The 24045-nt window shown below is 33.2% G+C and overlaps 2 protein-coding genes and 1 pseudogene across 7 annotated transcripts in view; 2 read left to right on the top strand and 1 right to left on the bottom strand.

Moving 5' to 3' along the window:
• Positions 1–11661, top strand: part of LIPJ (lipase family member J) — a 28864-nt gene extending 17203 nt beyond the window's left edge. For 3 of the 6 annotated variants that reach the window (XM_039871789.1, XM_039871784.1, XM_039871785.1), the window contains 3 exons: positions 5115–5186; positions 10323–10394; positions 11362–11661. In XM_039871789.1, the coding sequence (XP_039727723.1) occupies positions 5115–5186; positions 10323–10394; positions 11362–11595 (378 nt within the window). In that variant the 3' untranslated portion in view covers positions 11596–11661. The remainder of the gene's footprint in view (positions 1–5114; positions 5187–10322; positions 10395–11361) is intronic. The other 3 variants (XM_039871790.1, XM_039871786.1, XM_039871787.1) reach the window with 2 other exon arrangements.
• An 8097-nt stretch (positions 11662–19758) lies between these two features.
• LIPK (lipase family member K) overlaps positions 19759–24045 on the top strand; it is a 50555-nt gene continuing 46268 nt past the window's right edge. The window contains exon 1 of the mRNA XM_039871783.1: positions 19759–19867. The gene's annotated coding sequence lies outside the window, so the exon portion shown is untranslated. The remainder of the gene's footprint in view (positions 19868–24045) is intronic.
• Positions 21612–22402, bottom strand: LOC120609351 (40S ribosomal protein S3a-like; annotated as a pseudogene).

The following is a 24045-nucleotide window of genomic DNA, read 5'->3' as shown; positions in this document are numbered from 1 at the left end:
TGAGGACAAGTTCTATTAAAAAGTATTTTGTCACTTTTTAGAAAGCAAATCTTAATAGTGCTTATTTTATGTTTTGTGTGTCATTTTATGATATAGCTATACCTATCTATCATTTATCTATATATTAGCAGTAAAATTCTTTGCCTTTCTGATTTTGTGGCCATACCAACATTGTGAAACTAATTTGATTTGTGTGATGGGATTATTTGTCTTGCTTTCTGTTAAGAATAGAGAGCAGCTGCTGTGATGAGTATCTTTATTAGCCTTTGCTATTGTGTGCTAGTTTCCTGAGGTTTCTTGAATTTAGATTGTCTTCTATTCATTTGTTTCCCATGACTCCTCCTCTTATGTCCTGGTTCCTAACACTGTTTCCCTTCCTTGTTGATCCTTTTGTAATTAGAATTAGTGCCTGTCAATTATCTTATGTACTTCATCAAAATTCTTGATCCTCAAACTACTATATAGATTCTCTAAAAGATAAAAGTATTCATTCTAAAACTTTTTCAATAAATTAAAAATCCAGATTTGGCAGAAGCAATTGTGGCATTTGGACTTGTTATTGGTTCTTGTACCTTGACCTTTCAAGACTTCTTAATAAGAACCAATTTATTCATTCAAAGAAAGAGAAGTGTTCTCTTAATTTCCAAAACATTTTTTCATACCACAAAGACTTGTTGATTTTGTCCAACCTCAAGAAAGTCTTACCCCAGTTCCAGAGAGCTATACAGACAATTACATAAATTTGAAAGAAATACTTCAGAATAGAAGAAATGAACTCAGTTTTCTTTTTCCCATAAAGGTGTGAGCAGTGTAAATTCTGCCATAGAAGCTTTTAAAAAGACTATTTTAATATATTCTCTTTCACATATAATTCTGTCCATCTAGTATTATATACCTAACATAAAATGACTGGAAGAATTACAAATATAATTTTTCTTTTTGCTTGCCATATTCATCCATTCTATATTTTGGGTAGTATAATTGGCATTGCTATATTTTCTGTAATTATACTGTGGTGTCTTTGAGAACTCTTTGTGTGTGTGTGTGTGTGTGTGTGTGTGTGTGTGTGTGTGTGAGTGAGAGAGTGAAACCATAAGGAAAGCTTATACTCTGGTTTCTTTGCCTTTAAATTTGTGGTTCTCCCTTCTGGGACAAAAGTTGACAGTATCATAGGTTGTAATATTGTTGTGTCCTAAATTATTTGGGATTAGGAATGTTTTAGATGGAAAAATTTCACACACAGTGTGTATTGGAACAGTAAGAGTGATTCACAGTATAGTTCAGTTCGATTCGGTCTTCTTGATCCTCTAAAGATCTATGGAGAAGATAGAGCATGACTTGGAATTTATTTCTTATAGTCAGTATAAATAACAGAAAGAAAAGCTCATAGTTTATAAAAAAAAAAAAGGCAGTGAGTAGAATCAGGCCAAAAAACTATGAGCATATGATTTGAACTCTATGAGATTTTGGAAAAAGCAGAAAATAATTTGAAGCAATAATGGCCAAAATTTTTTATATGTGATGAAAACTAAAATCTACAAATCCACGATGTTCACTGAACCCCAAGAAAGATAAGCATGTGTGCATATGCATATACATGTGCACACACACATAGATAAAGACAAAAATCAAATTGTTGAAAACTACTGATAATGAAATCTTAAAACAGGAGACACATAACAATAAATAGCAAAAAGGCAGATTTAACCCCAACCATACAGATAATTAATACAAATATAATTATCTATTCCCTTTAAGTAATAGATGACATTTTCAGGTTGGATGAAAAATCAGGCCCCAAATATATGCTGTCTACAAGTTCCTCACTTAAAATATAAGGAAACAAGGGAAAAGAAACATGGGAAAAGACATAACATTGCAAACACTACTTATAAGGAAGCTGGAATGGCTATATTAGTATGAGAGAAAGCAGATTTCAGAACACAGAATATTACCAAGAATATAGAGGAACATTACATAATGATAAAGACGTCAGCTTATTAAAAAGACAATGAAATTAACAAAATTGAAAGAAATAGAAAAATATAGAATTTATATATTTTGTACTTACCTGTCATTAAATAATAGAACAAGAAGAGAATCAGCAAGTATTCAAAGGCTTAAATAATAATCAACCTGACCTAACTGGCATTTATGGAATACTCATTCAACAATAGTAGAATATATACTCTTTTTAAGTTCATATGGAACACTCATCAAAATAGGGCATATGCTGAGACATAAAACAAGTCTTAGCACATATAAAAAGATTAAAATTATAGAGAGTACATATTTTGACACACTGTGTTTACCCAATTCCCGTTGTCCTGGCAATAAGATTCCTACCATATAGTAATTATATTGTAATGAAAAAGTCCCTCGTGTATATTGCAATCAGAAGCTAATCACATTTTTGAGTTAGCTTTGCCATGTAAGGATTTGCTACAGACAAAGAGGTAAAAGTGTGAAAGGAATGAATAGGACATGAGTAAAAGAATTATATAAATCTACATGATTGAAAGTATTTGATGGCCCTACCTATTTATCTGTTATTTGTCCTGCTTCTTTTGATTAACATCACTATTCTGTCTGTAATAACTCATTTAGTTGTATATTCACATTGTCACATCTGGTCAACTCCAACATCAGTGCTTAAGGAAACTTCAGAAATCAGAAGTCCTGGCCTAAGAAAAGGTGGTTATTTTCTCTTTTGGTGCCCCATAGAAGACATCAGAGCAACATGGGCAGGCTTCACTTGAATTTTCTCCATGTGATTTATATTGTTTGCCTTCAGTTGTAAAGCAGAATAATCTAAACACTCAATGTCAGACAGTAACATAAAGGAGAAAATATAAAGTCCTTATCTTTAGAGGACCAAAGTAATGATAAGTCTCCTTAGATAATCTAGTGAAAAGATTTTTACAAACGATTACAATACAATGCAAAAAAGTCTGATAATAATAGATAAAAATTATCATGAGAGAAGAGAGAGCACTACCTTCTGAAAATGATTTTGCATTTGTCTATTTCCTTTTGAGGTTCTATTAAACCGATGTTCAGTTAAATAGTTATATTTTGAGGTTAGCAGGTGCATAAGATTCTTTTTAGTAAATTAGTCTTTTGATAATATTTTTAAAATGTATTATGCTACTTTATGCTTTAAAGTCCATTTCTGATATCAATAAAGCTGCATATAGATTTCATAATACTTAATGAGTATTTTTCCCACCTCACACTTATGTTTTATACATGTCTCTTATAAATCACATACAGTTGGCTTTTTTCCTCACTCCCACAATCCTCATCTTTTAATTTTAACAGTTAATCCATTGTATTTAATTTAACTACTCATATATTAGGATTTAAATATATTCTCTTATATTTTGTGTATTTTAAAAATATGTTCTTCTCTGTGTTTCTCTTTCCATATTTTCTTGCTGTCTTTTGAATTGAAAATTTTTATCATTCTTTCTTTCTACATTTTTAAATTAGACATTGTTACTATTTTCAGTGATTTCCCTAGAAATAAAATATGCATACTTTTTAATATCTAACATTAATTAATATTTTTATGCTTTTTGTAGACATTTCGAGGATCTTAGAACACTTTAGCTCCATTTATCCTCTTTGTGACTTATATGAAATTCTTATTGTGTATTTTAAATCTATCTTACTTTTAAATATTACCACATATTATTTATATAGATAATATTCATTTAAACCCAGATATTTGCCGCTTCTTTTTCATTCCTTCTCCCTGAAGTTCATCCTGAGAATTTCCCTTACTGAAGGTCTATTTATGGCTAATTCAGTCAGCTTTTGCTTGTCTAAAAATAAGAGTTTTCACGGAGAATGATACCTGGAAAGTGTTTTTTTACTAATTCTTTAAATAATAAATTAAAATACTGTTTTTAAAATAAGCTGAACCCGAAATAATTATTACTATAGAAGCAATGTTTATAAAAGTATAGTTACTATAATTTTTACTCAGAAATAAATCAAATCTAGATAGTTTGTTCTATTTTAGAATGTTCAAACTTTCTACAGAGGTAATTTCAGTTTTATTTGTAAAGTACGAAAGCATTTTAATCAAAAATTTCTGTGGCTGTATAACTGTCAGTATGTTTATCAATAAATTATAAATATTGGCAGTCAAAGTCAATTCTGATTTTATTGAATTTGATCTTTATATTTTACTTCATAGTTTACATAGGCAGCCACATCAGACATGGAGTTTAGCTAAGGCTGAAAGTATGGTGGAAAAGCATAAACTGTGAAGTAGATAGACTTGGGTTCTAATACTTTAAGACTTTTGTCATTATACTCATACTATTCTTATCAACTTCTCATTAACTTCTACTTTTTCCTAATTATTTCATGAGTTTATCTTCCTAAATACAATAAATAGTTTTAGGATCAAATAAATAGTTATATTTCTTATTTAACCAAGCACAGAGATATGCATATAATAAACACAGTAATTTTCTTTCTCAACTGATTGATGTTCCCAGGGACTATGTAGGCAATATAAACCTAGAATACAGATTGACATGAGGGCTGCTGTATTTCTGAATCAGCTTCACTTTGAGTTGTATAGAACTTTGGGCTCCCAGTTTATCATGGAGAGGGTATCTTTTTGAATCTCTCAGCTGCCTTGGGAAGCCCTGTGCTGATTTTTGTTTTCCTCAACTAGGTACATTCTCAAAATGAAACTTCAGATTCTCTAGGATAACCTTAAGGAAAAAGTCACTTCAGTCCTTTGCTATTTCCTTGGTTCTGTGCTATTTTTTTTCATTTGTCCTGGTAATTTTTATGTTTTCAATTCTTTAGTGCTTTCAAAAGGTGTGTTTTGTGTCTTCTGTCACTTTTCATTGTTTTCAGTATGTGATAATGGACCACATAGCTTAGAAATCCAATAATAGCTTCTACATTAATGTAAAAATTGTACATTTAATAAGTATATTGTGTATTTAATTAAAATATAAATTTATTTTATTAACATTATTTATTAAAAATTAACTTTAAGTTTTTGAAATTATTTAGTTCAATAAATATCAAAGATTATACCTTCTCTGATTGGACTAAATATAAAAATAATTTTTTTAACCCCTCAGAGTCGTATGGATGTTTATATGTCACAAAACCCAGCAGGAACATCTTTTCAAAATATACTCCACTGGAGTCAGGTATAACTTTTAAAATGCATTTCAATATAATTTTTTTATGCTACTCTTGATTTATGCCACTGACATAAAATGATATTTAGAAGGATAAAATTAAATTATTACATATTTGTATAATTCTTTATAGTTTATGTGTTGATATCATAATCTATTGGATCCACTAAACCTAAGCAATGATCAGTGCAGTATAATTATTTTCTGTTTTACAAATGAGAAAATGTTAATTCAGAACAGTAAACTACGGACCACGTAAGTCATTCCCATCATTTGACTTGCCCAAAGATTCAAAGCTATTCCTTTAAAAAAAGAACTAAGGCTAGAACACAGGTCTCTTAATGCCTAGTCTTTCACTAGACTACACTTTCTTCTCTGTTAAATTGTGAACTCCACGAAGGCCATAAGCAAGTTTTGTTCACTTTTGTATTTGCAAGTCAAAGAGTTCTTGGCAACTAGTAGATACTTAAGAATATTTGTGGAATTAATATTGATTAAGAAAAAAGTTCGGTGTGAATATCATCTAAATGTTGAGAGCCAGGATAATATCACAGAAAGAATATTATTATTGAGATCAAAATACAGACATTGAATCCTTTCTCTGAACTTTATTGGCAGTGTAACATTGAGCAAACTTATTTAATCTTTATGAATTCAGTTTCCTTAATTTTATAAAAATAAAATTAATAATAATTCTCTGACCTAATAAAAATATGAGCATTAAATAAGATGATTATAACTGTTCTTTAAATTTAATAAGCACTAGATAAGTTTAAATTATCATTAAGATATTGGTTAAGGGCTTTTTCATTTAAAAAATGTTTACATATACTTAGTAGTTGTTTCAAAATGAATTATTTAAAATCTATATTATAACAACTTTAGATTTAATTTATTCCTGGTGATAACTAGATCAGAAAAATGGAAGCAACCTTTACATTTATTCAACCATTAAAACTATTTATTGAGCACCTATTATATTCCCTGTATTCTTCTATGCTCATGATATACATCAGTAAACAAAATAAATATTCTTGCTGTCTTAAGCTTACATTCTATTACTAGATATACAAATTGTAAACAATACACATAGCAAATAAGTAAATTATTGAAATGTTAGAAGGGGATAAAAACTATGGAAAAATGAGGGGAAAGAGATGAAAAAGAGTTGAGGCATGCTGGGTAGTGGGTTGTGTTTCTGAATAGAGACATTAAGCCAAGCCTCAATGAGATGGTGACATTTTAGAAAAGATTGAAAGGGGATGAGAAAGTTAGCAATGTGAATATCTGGGGGAAGAGCATTTCAAATAGAGAAAATAGTCAATGCAAAGCCCTTAGGAGTATTTCTAAGAGGCACAGCTAAGAGGCTGGTGTGGCTAACATGAGCAATTAAGGGAGAGAGTAGTAGGAAGAGGGGTAAGGGGGGGGGGGGCAGGCGCAGGCAGTGCAAAAAGGGACTCAGAAAGGAATTTGTATGCCATTGTAAGGACTTTGGCATTCTGTACAAAGTGGGTAGCCACTGCAGGTTTTTGAGTAGGAAGGTGATGTGATATGATTTACATTTTTAAAGGAATACTTTGACCGCTGTTTGAGTAGATTGTGGTGGGGCAAATGTAGAAGCAGTGAGAAATTTAGGAGATTATTACAGTAATCTAAATGAATTAATGATGCCTTGCACTGACATACTATCAGTTGAGGTGAAGAAAGTGGTTAGATTCTGAATATACATATGTATATTGTGAACATGGAGCCAACAGAATTTAATGATAGGTTCTATGAGAGGTAAGAGAGGAGAGTCTTGGAAGATTCCAAAGTTTTTGACTTAAGCAATAAAAAGATGAAATTACCATTAAAGGAGATAGGGAGGTTTGATGTCGGAGTGGGTTTGGTGGCAAGATAACGTGTTCTCTTTTGGAGATATTAAGTTTTAGACATCCAAGTAATGATTTTGAATAAGTAGTTTTGTATAGGAGTCTAGAATTTAGAAGAGACTTATAAAAGAAGATAAACATTTTGAATATGGAGGATATTTAAAGCCAAGAGACTAGCTGAGAACACAAATAGAATGAGTATAGGTGGAGAAGAAAAGAGGAGCAAGAATGGAGTACTAAGACATGAAAATATTAAGAAGTCAGGTAGCAGAGACTGAATATGCCAAGGAAACTAAAAAGGAACAATGAGTAAAAAATGAAGATCAAGAAATTATCGTATTCTAGAAGCTAAGTGAAGCAGATTTCTAAAGGATGAGGGAATGAACGATGTCAAGTGCTGCTCATATATAATATGAAAAACTTCTCAGAATTGACCAAAGTTTTTCAAATGTCAAGTCATAAATTACCTTAGCCAATTTGGTAAAAGGAAAGAGCTGCAAAGGAAGAAGTGTTCTCAGAGAAAATCAAATCTTCAGTAGAGCAAGAAGGCAAAGAAGCCAATCAGAGAATTACAGGCTGATGATCTAGAGGCTAATTCCACACAAATATCCAGCCTGGGCCCACACTGTAGACTTTCCTAAAATCTCTTAAAGATCCACAAAGCCCTCAAAAACAGCAGCTGGCCTCAGTGTGTCTGTACCTCTTGCTAAATGGCCCCAAGCCCAGCACTAGTGGTAGCCAGTCTTGGTTCACAGCATAACCACTTCCAGGTTCCTCTAAGCCCAGCACAGGCAGCTACCAACCATAGATCTACCAACCATAATAAAAGCTGTGGATTGACCAATACTTTTTAGCTTCTACCAGGTAGTCCTAGGCTGGACACAGGCAGCAACTGAACTTAGCCTGCACCGGAGTACTTCCCAAGAGGCTCCAGAACCAATACACCTGGTGGCCAGCTTCAGACCACACCAGAGCATCGATCAATTAGCACCATAAACAACATATTCAAAGAGTGGACTCAGCATGCAACAGAGCCCCGTTAAAGTCAATCCCATTCCATGAAGTCAGCCCCGACACAAAAGCTTTTCCACTAAAGTCATAGCCAATCCTCACAGTCACTCAGCCTGAGAATCAGTCCTACCTACTGATGTGCCAACAGCAATCAAGGCTCAGCTACAACAGGAGAGCACGCAAGGGATACCCTTGGAATACCCAGCTCAGGCGACCAGGAAGACTATGCCACTGGGCCCCACAGGACACCTTCTACGGAAGGCCACTCTGCCATGACTGCGAGGCATAGCAGATCTACCTAATACATAGAGGAGCAGCCAAAATGAGGAAACCAAAAAATGTGTCCCAAATGAAAGAACAGAACAAAACTCCAGAAAACGAACTAAGCAAAATGAAGATAATCTACCAGATGCAGAGTTCAAAATACTGTTTATAAGGATGCTTAATAAACTTAGGGGAAGAACAGATGATCTCAGAGAGAACTTCCACAAAGAGATAGGAAACATGAAAAAAGAGATAGAAACATAAAAAAGAACCCTCAAAGAACCTGCAAAGAAAAAAATCCTTACTGGCAAACACATAATAAAAGCTGTGGATTGACCAATACTAAAGCTAGTGCAAAGGTTAAAAGTCATAAGTAGGGAGATCCTGTGTAATTACAACAGTAAATTAAGGGATACACACACACAAAGTAAAAAATAATGACAAAAACATAAATATGGGTGAGTTAAAAGTAATGATTTTAGAATGTGTTCAAACTTAAGTGACCATCAAATTAAAATAGACTGTTATAAACATAGCCTGGTTTATATGAAGCACATGGTAACCACAAACTAAAAATCTACAAGAGAGGTACAAGAAATAAAGAAAAAGGAATCCAAACACAACACTACCAAAAGCCATCAACATATAAGAGAACAAGAGAATAAGGAACAGAGAACTATAAAAACAATCAGAAAATAATTAATAAAATGACAATAACTATATACATATCAATAATTACTTTAAATGTAAATGGATTAAATACTCCATTCGAAAGAAGAATGGATAAGAAGATGTGGGGAGTGTGTGTGTGTGTGTGTGTGTGTGTGTGTGTGTGTATGTGCATGCAATGGAATATTATTCAGTTATAAGAAATAATGAAATCTTACCACTTGTGACAACATGGTTGGACCTAGAGGGTATTATGATAAGTGAAATAAGTCAGAAAAGACAAATACCATATGATTTCATTCATATGTGTAATCTAAAAAACGAAATAAATAAGACAGAAACAAAGTCATAGATACAAAGAATAAACTGATGGCTGCTGCATGGGAGGGGTGTTGCAGGGCTGAATGAAAAAGGTGAAGGGATCAAGAAGTACAAATAGGCAGTTACAAAATAGTCACAGGAATGTAAAGTGCAGCTTAGGGAATGTAGTCAATAACATAGTAATAACTATATATGATATTAGGTGGGTGTAAGACTTATCAGGGAATCACTTCATAAGTTATATAAATGTCTAACCAATGTGCTGTACACCTGAAACTAGTATAATGTTGAATGTCAACTGTAAATGAAACTTAAAAAAAAAATTTTTTTAAGATATAGGCTGATGATGGGATTCCACATTGGCAGAGAGAGTTTTAGGAGTTAGATAGAGTTGGGAGAAAATAAAATATGGGGATGTATGGAGACTTGCAAGGTTTAGAGTACCAGAGAAAATGGGTAACCTGAGAGTCTGAACTTTCTTGTAATGAAAACATAATCGGGAAAAAAATGGACATAATAAGATTAGATTTAATAGGCTCAAAACAGATAGTGGTAGTGAGATCGTGAGTTTTAAAGAGTGAAGCAAGAGATGGAGCATGCTCTTGAGCCCTGTTGGTGAAGCAAAGGTATTTAGGGAAGTGTTATATTAATCCCAGCACACTTAGTTATAGACATTCTCTTGTGACCTCTGTAGATAAAGCTGAGGCTTTCTGGGGAAGCCTGGTATTACCCCAAACATACAGGCCCCGTTTAAAAAGGTAAAAGGCCTTGGGGAGATGTTCACTTATGTGAAGAAGATAGAATTAGATTCTATAGATTTTCCTGCCCCTCAACTTCCTCTTCCATTTCTAACTCTATGCAAAGGAAGGGAGGAGCAAGGAAGTCCACCTACACAAATACCAACATACCCAGTACAAGGGGCCATATGTACAATGCATACTTAACTTGTATCAACTGCCACTGTAATGAATGAAAGGAGTATAGTCTTACTTTTTAATTTTTCTTTCAGCTTTTCAATTCTAGTTACATGAAAGCTTTTGACTGGGGCAGTCCTGTTCTGAACGTGATTCATTATAATCAGGTACATAATTATGTATAAACTAAAAACTATCTCCCTCATCAGTTCAGAAGGTCTTGCTATAGATAAAGGCTCATCTGTAAAGCCAAAGAGTACAATAACACAGGAAGAAGGACCAATAGATGAAAATCATGTTACTTTGGATCCATATTGTCACATCCAACCAAAATGGCTTTTCCATGTTTCCTATATATTTTATTTTTTATGTATTTTAACAAATATCTTGGAACAGCCTAGAAAAGTTGACAGCCTAGAAAAGTTGACAGGCACTAATCACCCCTCAAAAGGAAAAATATCATGCTTATAATATGCATAGTTCTGTGCTTGGTTAAATAAGAAATATAGCTATTTGACCCTTAAACTATGTTATTTGAGAAGATAAGATAAACACATAATAACTAGGAAAAAAGTAGAAGTTAATGAGAAGTTGATAAGAATAGTAAGAATATAATAATAAAAGTCTTGAATTATTAGAACCCAAGTCTATCTACTTCACAGTTTATGCTTTTCCACCATATTTTTCAGCCTTAGCTAAACTCCATGCCTGATGTGGCTGCCCATATAAACTATGAAGTAAAATATAAAGATCAAATTTAATAAAATCAGAATTGACTTTGACTGCCAATATTTATAATTTATTGATAAACATATTGACAGTTATACAGCCACAGAAATTTTTGATTAAAATACTTTCATACTTTACAAATAAAACTGAAATTACCTCTGTGGAATGTTTGAACATTCTAAAATAGAACAAACTATCTAGATTTGATTTATTTCTAAGTAAAAATTATAGTAACTATATTTTATAAACATTGCTTCTATAGTAATAATTATTTCGGGTTCAGCTTATTTTAAAAACAGTATTTTAATTTATTATTTAAAGAATTAGTAAAAAAAAAAAAAAAAAAAAACACTTTCCAGGTACCATTCCCTGTGAAAGCTCTTATTTTTATTCATTTGTATTTAGACAACTGCTCCATTGTACAATGTGACAAACATGAATGTGTCAACCGCGACTTGGAATGGTGAAAAGGACTTGATGGCTGATCCTGAAGATACTGGAATTTTACTTTCTGAAATCGCAAACCATATTTACCATAAAACTATTTCTTACTACAATCATATAGACTTTTTGTTTGGATTAGATGTATATCATCAAGTTTACCAGGAAATCATTGATATTATCCAAAGAAATATATAAAAACCATGGTACTCTGTCTTAAATGATCTATATAATTTCTATTAAAAACCAAATACTTTTTCTTACTGTGTATGTTTTTCCATTTATTTAAATAAAATCTGGAATTTTTTCTTATATTTTTTTCTTAACTCCTAGGCCTTCCCTTCATTAAATCAGTGACATTATATCAGGGGAAATGGGTTATAACTCAGCTGAAAGAAGTCTGTCGAGTTTCTAAATAAAATGTAAATAATTAAAAGAAAAACAACAATTATAAACATTTTTAATTCCAGAAGATAGCTTTTTAAGAAAGGTGTTTTTTTTCTTCAAGAAATATGAGCATATATGATTTTATTTTAAAATAGAGTGTAGAAGAATACTTGTTGATATGAAAGCTTATTTTTCTCCATGCTGAATGAAGAGTGAAAACACTTTCTAAGCTATGTAAGGGGTTTGTGGGAGAAAAAGAGAATAAAGAGAGCCTGAATGCCAGTGTAATGTTTCTGCCCTCTGCCCCACTTCAGGCCAAGTCCCAGAGGTGTAGTAAGATCATAGAAACCATCAAGAAGTTGTGCCTCATTTCCCAGGGTGGAATAGCCTGGAGAGACTACAGTTGCCTTTTCAGCCTAGCGTGTGTTTAAAATAGCAGTGGTTGAGATATATTTCTAGATAAATGGGTCTGAGGGTAGCTTTACAAAATGTGCACTGCGGCTTAGTGCATGAAAGATCTAAGAGCCTCCTACACACCAAAAAAGTGTAGGCATGTTCAACAGAGTATAGCAGATGGGCCTGAAAAAAATTGTAGAGAATAAAAATTGTAATTCAGCCTACCAACGGGAAGTTTTTCTGACTAAGCTTGATTCTCAGGCTTTTGAGTGGAACTTATAAGTACTGTCCCCTAAGGATAAAGTCGAACTGGAAGTTGATCCTTCTTTCAGGGACTGTAGCCCAGCTTTGAATCACACGAATTCCTAATGTACTAGGATAATTTGAGACTACTAATGCCTTGGCTATCAGTCAGAAGCAAAAGTAAATCCTCTCTTTAGGAAGATCAAATCATCCAAGATGCTAGAAATAATGCTAAAATTTTGCAATTTTCAGGATAAATCAATATATAAGAATAAGTTGTGTGTTTGCATGAAATACTAACATGAAATAATTGCAACATGAAATTTATATTGATTCTGAAATTTAAATAGAATTACAATTAATCTAGAATTGCCAAAACAATTTTGAAAAAGTTTGGAAGAGTTGTTCTACCTAATTGCAAGACTTAAATCACAAAGCTACATTAATTAGGACAATGTGTATTGGTATAAAAAGATATCTAGATTCATGAAACAATACAGAGTCCAGAAACAGTCCAGAAATACCTATGTAGTCAATTGATCTTCAGTAGAGTAAAAGATTGTATTTTTAAAAGTGAATATTGTTACCAAAACAAAAAAGGACTTTGACCTCTATATTACATCACATATAAAATTTAATTTGAAATGATTCATAGACTTAAATTTGAAACCCAAAACTCTAAAACTTATAGAAGAAAACAGGAAAAACTTTTTGCAACCTTTGGCAAAGATAGATGAGACACAATAAAGGTAACTATAAAGAAAATTTTGATAGATTGAATGCCATGAAAATTAAAATTTGTGCATCAAATGACACTGAAGTCAGTGACAAGCCACCAACTGAGAAAAATATTTACAACAAATATATCTGACCAAATGTTTACCTGAAATATATAAAAACTCTTACAATACAATAACCCAAGAAAAATTGAGCAAAAGACTTAAACAGATTCTTCACAAAAGAGTATATAAAAATGGCCAATGAAACAGATAGAGGAAAAGGTGTTCAACATCGCTAATCATCAGGTACCAGCCCAGGCAATCTGACTCCCAAGCCTATGCTCTGAAACATTGTACCACATGGCCTTTGAACTGAATTTTTTCCATTCATTCAACCATTTTAATGGAGCACCTAGAAGATGTCCTAAGAATACAGCAACAAATAAAATAGATTAAAATCTTTATCTTCCTACTACTACATAGGCAGAGAAAATAACAAATATTAAAAACTAAAATATAAAGTTTGTTAGATAATGGTAATGCTATGGAGAGAAAGATAAATCAAGGAAGGATATTAAGGAGCATCAGAGGGGTACACAGCAATTTTAGATGGGGAACAGCACCAACCACTTTCTAAAGACATGAAGGAAGTCAGGGAATGAGCCTGCGCATACCTAGAAGACTGGTGTTCCAGGAAGACAGAATGGCAAATGCAAAGGATCCATGTTCTTTGAACATACCATGTTCAAAGAACAGCAGTGAATCTATTCATTGTGTAGGTGAATCAGATCAGATAGAGAGAGAGAGAAAGAAAGAGGGAGGGAGGGAAGGAGGGAGGGAGGAAAAGAGAAAGAGAGGAGATACGGGGAGGGAGGAATTGAATAGAGAAGACTGTCCATCCAGGTCTTTGGGGCTGTTATAAGGATTTCAGATTTCAGACTAAGTGAAAAGAGAAATCAGAGAAGACTTTTGAATAAAAGAGTTACATGATTTGACCTCATGACCCTACAGGTTCAAAAGTTACATGATCACATTAACGAGATCCCTCTAGTTGCTGAAGGGAAACAAGGACCGGAGCAGAGAAACCAGTTAAAAGACTCTATAGATGATAGTGACCTAGATGAGGGGATGGGGGTAGCTAGGAGATAGATGTATTTTTTGGATATATTTTGGGGGTGAAACGAACAGGATTTGCTTGCATATTGGATATGGGATGTAAGAGAAAGAGAAGAGTCGAGGTTGATGCCAAGATTTGTGGCCTGAGCACCTGGAGTAATGGAGATGCCATTAACCAAGATGGAGAAAACTGAGAAGAGCTGATGTGATCGGGGTAGCAGGAGCTCAGTTTTGGACCCACTAAGTGTTAGGTGCCTATTGGAGATTCAAGGGGAGGGGTAAAGCCATCAATTATAATACAAAGTTCAGGGATAATACTGGACTTAAAATACAAAATGTGAGTCATCAGTACATGAGACAGAACACAAAGGAAGAGCTTATACAAAGATAGGAGTCTAAGAACTAAGCCCTGGGCCAGTCTTAGTTTAGAAGATGAAGAAACAGGAAAAGAAACTGTGAAATAATGATGACAGTGGTATAAGGGAAGCCAAGAGTATCTGGTATTCTAGAAGTCAAGAGGAGAAAGTGTTTTAAGAAAGAGAATGTGGCCAGCTGTGGAAGAGGCTATTGATAAGTCACGTGAAATCAAATCAGAACTGATGTTGGATTTGGCAGCCTAAAAGTGATAAGAGAACTTCATAACAACAACTTTGATGGAGTAGTTGGGATGAAAGCATAATCAAGTGAGCTCAAGAGAGCATGAGAGAAAGCTGTAAAGCAAAGAAATAGGGGGAAACAGAAGAGGGAAATGAGGCATTATACGTTTTGTATGTTGATCCTCACTCTCAGCTGATGACTTTACTTCCTACTACAATTCTCAGCAGTCAGAATGTCCATGTATAGACACATATGCAGGGAAGTTGATGAAATTGGTGGTAGGGGTCTGTGAAAATTTGTCCTAAAGCATGGATCTCACCTGTAGAAGTTTAGACAGAGGAAAAGGTCAGTGAGATAGAGCTTCCCAACGTCCTTATCATTATGTAATAGATCATGTTCTCAAAGAGAGGAGGATTAGTATTCAGGATGTTTTTAGAAATATACTTTTAGGTGAAAGGGCAAAAAGCAGGATTAGGCTGTGATGCAGGAGCAAAAAGGCCTCAGCCAACTCTGTATGTGATGGCTCTTCTTGAGTGGGGCTAAGTGGCTGGGCCTTTTTACCCATCACATTGACAAGTAATTAAATGAATGCTGCCCCAGGAAGGGAGCATAACCTTGGGTTCTCATTGAGAAAAAGCAAAATCAGAGGGGATTTACTACCTCCTTTGCAGCTGGGCTTGAAAAAAATTCCTTAGACTCGAAGGGGGATCCAGGCAGTACAGCACAAAAGCAATAGCACATGTTCAACAATCAACTCAAAATTCTTTGTAATAAAGGGGGAAATCTAGATTACTAAAATTTATTCTTTTAATTTCCAAAAAAATAAAATTTAACCATTTCGAATAGAAATCTGCATCAGCTTCTGACACACTCTTACTTTTTTAAATAGTACATATTGAACATAGTTTAACCTTTTCTCAGTGATCTAGCATTATAAAATTACTGCACTGAGATGCAATGAAATAATTTCCTTCGAATTTATTGAGATAAATTGGATGAGAGCAGAATTCCTTATCCTAATACCAAATAACTCCAACCTACTACTCTTGTGAGTTATTTGAATTTTGAGCATATCTATTCTTTCTCTCTGGTGGATAATTTGTAATTGCTTTCACCATACTCATAAATTTCTGAACATTGTTCCTGCCTTACATCTTCCCATTTTCTGTGTGGTGGGAAGTTAGATAAATATCCTTGTTAGAATTTTTTCTAATCTAAGATTAAGTTTATTCTCAGCAAGCACCCGAAAAGTCACCTGAGAAGTCACCTGTCCTGATATGTGACCTACTGACACCCACTCAGGCTCCTCTCAAATGATTCTCACTTACTCTGGGTAATGTGATGTCTATGATCTGAAGAGTCAGGCAACCGATAAAGAATCCCTTAATTAACAATGCTCCTAGAAAACCATTCTTTCTCAAATAGAATCAGGCTGTATATTATAGAGGTGAGCTAGTTATCAAAATGTAAAAGGGTTTTTTTGGGGCTATTTTTGAGTCTCATCAATATGCTATTATTAACAGTGGAGAAAAATTGTTCTATGTAGTTTAACTGGATAGAATTTAACATAACTGTTTCATTAAATCCCAATCTACTAATATGCTACTGTTCATAAAACCAATTAATTATGGACAGGAGCTGAATATATTTACTGTGCATAGATGTTCAAATTATCTTGGCTACTCATTCATCAAGCATTTACTGTGTGCCAAGTATCCTGGTAAACACGTTAACATAGTTCACCTTGTTTAGTTCCTGTACAACCTAATGAATCACTCATTATTATCTCCATATTTCAAATGGGGAAACTGAGGCACTCAGAGTTTAGGTTTGACTTGTCCAAGGTCACAAAGCTAATAAACAGAGCCAGGATTCAAATCCTGTTTGGTCAGATTTCAAAACTTTTGCTTTTAACTTTTCTGCTTACATATCCTACTCATATCATAGCCTATTGAAAGTTAATTATCTCATTTGATGAGATGAATTTAAATTCATCAAAACCTATGTGTAGTATGAATAACTCTTTTGTCACCATATGATTATCCTAAAGTTGCCCTATGTCTAAAGTCAGATAAAAGTTTATTATAAGTTTTTAAAAGTTCTAGCCTCGTATCCCCATAGAGAATCTATGAAAATGAAACAAATATCCTAAAATCTTATCACTTTGAATAAGCAGAGGTTGTCAAGTTCTCAGTTTTCCTCAGATGACAATCCTAGTAAAACCAAAATAAATTCACATTGTAACACACACACACCTGCTTCATCCATTCCTTCTTGTTCTGTTTTAGGTTTTATTACCTTTTCTTCAATCCCAAGCTGGCTAAGAGAATCAAAGCCTTTTATACATTTGCTCCAGTGCTACTGTGAAATATACCAAAAGCCTATTAAACAAACTTACTTATTCCTCTATTCCTCTTCAAAGTATGTGATTCTCTTTAATTGAATCAAAGACATCAAATTATACATAGATTTCAAAGTGATGGAAAGAAAACAAAAACACATGGTGAACAGTCATGTTTATATCCAGAATGGAAATGTACACATTTACTTTATTATTCTTGAATAGCACTGACCATGTTCAAATCCCCACTCCAGCTTGTGATATCCTCATTTTTTTTCTTTGTTCCTGATTACTTTCTGTGGGTTAGCAATGCCTACGAGTGTTTTTACTCCTTCATAGATGTTTCATTTACCAAGCACTCCACACGGCTTGATCAAGGCTGTGAATCCATTCCTGGAGCAGGGAAGGGGAAATAAAACCAAAATAAAATAATCCAGTAATTACTGAAACTACCTGGACCAAGAAAACTAGGAAGAGGAAGAATAGGAAAGAAAGGCAAGGGAAAGAAAAAGGAGAAAGAGAAAAGCAATGGTTGAGTGAGACAAGGTTTTTGAGACCCTTGTCAAATACTCGGCTTTCCAAACTTTTTTCTAAGAGCTTCTTCCTCTTTAAATGGGGATTTCATAGGGCAGTAGAATAGATTTTAATAAAGCATCTATATTAAGTAGGTGTACCATATTAAGTGGATTAATAATCTCTACATTTTTACAAAGCTTAATCACCTACTTCTCCCGCCCACCAAAACCAGCAGTTTCCTTTAGAACAGTTTAGCCTCAAGCTATAAAATGTAATGATGCCATTTCCTTGTATGATTTTGTACTATTCATTTCTTTTCAGTCTTAATTAATGTGTGTCTAAAGCCGAAGAGACTTTGCTTACAGCCAAAGATTTTATTCAAAATGTCAAATTTTGTGATGATCCTGTGTATGTTTACTAGCTACACTGTTGCAAAACTTATTTCCTCCTTGTAACAGATTTTCTGAGAGGCAATGTAGAGAGTGTTAAAAAACAAAACAAAGCAACAACAAGAACAAAAACCACTTTAGACCTTAAGTCAGAGGCTTAAGGCTTGGGTCAAGATCCTAGTTATAATCAGTTGTAATTAGCCCAAGACCCTGACTATTTATTAACATCATATTTTCTCATGTATAAAATGAGGATGACAAAATGTCTATTTTCCTAGAGAAGTGTTAGATTAAATCCTTGCAATTATTAAACTACCTAGCATCACTGTCTTTATCTAAAGACTTTGCTGAAAATGTGGCTCAGAGTCACCATTTCTCTTTCTGATGTTGTAATGATTTGTTGTTGAAATCACACATCTTGACACTTAATTATGACATTCTGCCATGTTGTTTTATAATTTTATTCCATAACTCTTATTACCCCAACTAGACTGTAACTCTTTGTGTCTTATACTTCTTAGCCAGTATAGTTCTCAATGCAATTAATATTCAATATTAATATTTGTCCTTTCTAAAACTTTATCGTAAGAATTAAAGTATTTGAAATTCCTAAAACATATAAAAATATGAAAATATCAATCTATTCACACTTATACCAGTAAGTTATACAAATTAATGAGTCTTTTCTGCAGCTTGATTTTTGTAACCCTCTAATAATGCTTTTAGTTTTCAGATTTATATATGGTAACAAAATATTCTACCCACATCACTTTTTTTGATAAATTTCTTGCTGCTGAAATGTGCTTCTGTGAGATACTAAATCTCCTCTGCAGCAATTTCTTATTTATTATTTGTGGATTTGACAATAAGAACTCGAACATGGTTTGTGTGCATTAAAATTTCTATTCTGAATATTTTGAGCAACACTTTTGATTACTTTTCCAATCATCATTTAAAAATGGTACCTTATAAGAACTGAAGTAGCTTCAGAATTGTGTCCATGATATGCAATTAAGCCCAAGAAAAATTACAAGTCATTACTCCTAGTTTTGTCTTCTCCAGCTCCCTTCCATCATCCCACTGCCCCCTAAAGTAAGCAGTATGTAGAAAAAATAACAATTACTATGTATAATGACTATTATATATAATATATAAGAAAAAATAATTACTACATATAATGACTATTATATATAATAATATGCAATATACATAATATACATATTATATATACAGTTCTGCAAAACCAGAGGCCTGTGTGTGGACATTTCATTCCCTGCCCTCTGGCACTTGGTAGAGAACAGTCAAATGCTGAGAAGTTAGACTAGAGACCTAGATTAAAGTCTCTGGCTCTACCCAATTACTCTCTGAGTGACATGGGATATTTCTTTAAACTTCTTTGAGCCCCAATTCCTATTTTGATAAAATAGAGATGATAAGCTCTCTTCTTTGAGTGGCTATGAATTGAACAACTTATCCCATGCAATTGTACTTTGCAAGTTCTAAAGTAACGTACAGCTATGTTGTTCATATCCTTCCAGTAAACACTGCCCTTAAACACTTGAACTGAATCAGAAAAACTTACATTTTAGCTGTTTGAGAAACTGAATATGCATCTAAGTGTGTGTGTATACATACATGCATGCATATGTGTTTTCTTTCTAGAGTCGCCGGGATATATATTTATCACATAATCCAGCAGGAACTTTTGCTCAAAACATCCTCCACTGGACCCAGGTATCATTTCTCGTGCTGTTAAAATTTAGCTGGTGAGTCTGAACCCTTAACGCTTTACCTAAAGCACATTTTAAAAATATTCTTTCAAATACTTCTGGTGGGGAATTTTTCTAGGACTACCAGCTGAAAATAACTATTAATCCATGTGAATGAAAACAGGTGCTTCAGGCAGGAAAGAAAGGAATGATCTTAATGCCTTAGCAAATTATTTCAAGCAAAGCTGCTTTTAAACTTACATCAATACCTTTCCTCGATGATTAATAGTTTTAATTTTTGGAATGAAAAATGTTTTTTAATAATTGTTTTAATTGAAAGTTATACTACTTGGAATTTTTTTTTTTTTGCAAGAGAAAATAACCAAATTTAATACATACATATGTATGAGAACCCCACATATATGAGAGAGTCAGAAACCCTCCAGGCATGAGAGGTTCTAGTCATACTTGGAAATGTTCGAATTTTATTTTTTATGTAGTAAGGAGCATTTATATTTCCCTGTGTTCTTAATTTCTCTACATTAGGATATTAAGTTGGGAAATTTTTAATGTTTTGACTAGGGAAACTGTTTCAGAACATGATACACTATAATCAGGTAAGCTAATTTCCTTGGAATTCCTTCATCATGTCAAACATCCCCCCAGTGTCTCATTCCTTCCTCTCCTCATCATATTTCCTGTAAATCAAACTTTCTTAATCTCAACACTATTGACATTTTTGGCCAGATAATTTTTTACTGTCCTGGTCATTGTAGGATATTTAGCAGCATCCCTGGCTTCTACCCACTAGATTTCATTAGTACATATACACTCCAAGTTGTGACAACCAAAAACGTATCCAGATATTGCCAAATATCATATTAGGGATGACATTGTTCACCCTCCACACTGAGAACCACTCTTATAAGTTATAACCTTGATAAGATTAAGATTAAAAAAAAAAAAAACTACTTCCTAGACCATGTTACATTTTTCTATAATGAGGATCATAATGCCTATCTGCCCCTTTTTTAGGATGTCAGTGGTCATTTCTTTTCAGTACCCAGATCCAGTAGTCCATTAGAGATTAGAGGATGGTGACATTCTAATTTAATCATTTCTTCTTCATTTGTATGCGGAGATATTTCCATAAGGGAAAATTTTCTTTATATATTATTTGTTTATTCAAAACACACAAGTCTTTCCCTTTTTCAATTTCTAGAATTAATATTCTTTTTTAATATTATAATAAATTTGTGTTCCTATGCATATGGTGTGTGCCAGTTCAATGTAATTTTTATCCTTATTGATATTAAAATTGTCCCCTCTATTGCTTGTGAGAGCCTCTATAAATTGGTTTCAAAGTCCTTTTGGCCAAACCTGTCATCTTGTAGGTTTGCTACTGGTGCTCTGGAATCAATTATTTCTCTAAGAAATCCTGGCTCCTTTTAGGAAATCATATTCTACTAGTGAGAGTGATCATTTTTATTGGGTTGGTCATTGTTTTAGGCTTTTTGTCAATGAAATGAGCTAGGTAATATTTTTAAGATAAAATATATCCAGATTTCATATTCATTCTTTTGTCAATTTTTTTGAAATATCAGTTCTTCCTCTCCTTGTCCACTATGATCACTATAAACACATAATGCTTAAACTGTTGCAGTGGCATCTTTAATGGTCTTCCTTTCTCTAGTCTCTATGCTTAATATTCTAAGCTAATTCCTAAGATCCTGTCCATTCTTCAACATTCTTTTTTTAAAACATGAATAGGTTTTATCTGTCACCATGAAAAGTCTGAATTTTAAACAGATCCTTGGACTGGGGATGCATATCCATCAGCTCATTCAACTTCAGCATCTGTCTCATCCTCAGTAGTTTTTCTAGAACTGCTACCTCCACCATGAAGTTCCATGAATTTACCAATTCAAATTTGAGCTTCTTCAGCATTTTGACTTTTCTAACAAAGACATCATAGAGTAGATAAATAGATTGGCAAGGCTGTTCTATGTCTTTTCCAGTGCTGTCAGGAATCAGTTTATTGACCACTTTTTTCAAGTCATTTGTCTGTACCTCTTGGGTCATGATTTCGATCATCGTCCGGATTTGGTGGGTGTGTTAATGCTGACCATAAGAGGTTTTCTGAATCTGACAGTTGCATTTTTTAGTAAAACCAACACAGAATAGATGAAGCAAATAACTGTTGGTATCAACATGACATTAACATGAGCTTCAATCATGATCTGCTAGTTTTTGACTGTGGAGCACATTTTGTCACGGGTAAGATCCATTCCATGGAAATTAGTCAGGCAATTTTTGCCCTGAACATCCTCAGTAATTAACTTGAATTTTCTAAATGCAACTTCATCATTTGGCAGGTCATCTAGGAACTTCAAAAACACGACCCTTGAGGCCATCAAATGGGATTTGGGTCCCTTGAGTTCTCATAAGTAGTATTTTCCCAATATTTCTTATATTGAATATAGCTGGTGCTTTCACATCATACAGATCTTTCTTTAAAAATGGGTCAACCACTTTCTTTTCAGCTCCCTTTTTGCTGCCTTTAATAAGGCACTTGTTCTTGCTGACCACCATGGTGCTGCTCAGAGAGCCAAAAGGCTTCAAATTCTTCAACCTGCAGTCCCAAATCTTCATAAATCTGGAGTTATTTATTTATACTATCTCTTCTCCAACTAGAAATAATATGACTCACTTTTTAAAAAAAATCATGGTATTTTAAATTTAAAAGAAGAGAGCTAAGGAATTACCTAATTTAATCTCATCATTTACCCAGTGACAACATTAAAGTTCAGAGAAGTTAAATACCACAAGAAATGTCATGTAATTGGTATTGTCAGGGCTGAAATCCACATATTCTTGTCATTTTGTTGCACAAAGCTGATGTAAATAGTTGTTACATTGCCAGATTAAATATTTCTAGAGGTATCTAAGGGGAGCAGGGCTGCTGAGGATTTTATGAAGTATTACTCAGGGTAATACTGCATATCTGTATTAATAGACTTTTTCATCAGATATCTGATGAAAGAAAAATGTGAGTTGAATGTAAGCTTTCTTTGAAAGTGAGAGAGAAAGATAATAGCTGGATCGACATTAGAATGAAAAAGAAAGAATGGAGACAAGAAAAAAGTAAAGAAAGGAAGATATTAGAAGGTATAGGAAGTTGAGTTTCCAAAAGCAAACCTCATCTGCTTTGTTATGTTATATATACATATGACATATATAATCTAAGCCAAACAAGGAAAAGCATTTAAGAATATAAGTAAAATGACACTCTAGAATTTTCTTTTGAAAGTAGCAGTCAGAAAAACAAATAAAAATACAAATGAGATTGAGTATCTGCTCAAATAACCCACCCTAAGAAGTCGTTTTCAGATGAATTGCTAATAGCAGTAAGTTCAAAACCTCCTCAAGAATATTAAATAATAGCTAAAATAAACTGTGAAAAAATTCAAGGCATCATAACAAAGTGGTGACATAATAAGGTCTACAGTAAATATGGAATCTGGTAACCTAAAACTGAGTGTGTTCTAGTCAATTAGAAGGTAGAGAAGAATATATTTTCAAGAAAGCAGTAATGTGAACTTGTTATAAAAATGAGATCTTCAAATTTAAATTCAAATTAGAATTCTGTTTCATACCTTTATTTTAAAGCATCCCATAGCACATATTTACTTCAGCATGTATTCTTCAGAGTTCTAAAGCCTGCTTGAATTCAAAACAGGTCAAATCAACAAAAGAGATAAAAGATTAGATCTGAAAATGGTTTGGCTCTAAAGCAAGTTCAAACAAACAAAAAGAGGTGAGAAGGTATTGGAATGATATCCCAGAGTTATTCTGAATACTTTCTGCCAAATGTTTGTCAAAATAATGATACAAAATGTTTCTGAACTTATTATCGAAATAGGCCAAAATTGATCTATAAGGTTAAAATTTTTTTAAAGCTTCTTGGTCTATTAAATCTGCATAGTATTAGAAAATTTTTTATATTCAGTTAAAAAGCATAACTTATATAGAATATATTATTGATATTTTATTTAACAAATATTTATATTTAATATTTATATGCTAGACATTGTTCTAAGTACACAACGAAAGACAAACTCTTGCCCTCATAGAGCTTACAGTTTAATGGTGGAGATTGATGATAACTATAAACAGATATATATTATGATATCAGGCAATAATAATTGGTGATAATAAAATATATAGCAGATAGG

This window comes from Pteropus medius, unplaced genomic scaffold (assembly GCF_902729225.1).
Source record: "Pteropus medius unplaced genomic scaffold, Ma_sr-lr_union100, whole genome shotgun sequence".
Taxonomy (NCBI): Eukaryota; Metazoa; Chordata; class Mammalia; order Chiroptera; family Pteropodidae; genus Pteropus; species Pteropus medius.
The sequence above is the reverse complement of the archived record's forward strand: the minus strand, read 5'-3'. Positions and strand labels throughout refer to the sequence as shown.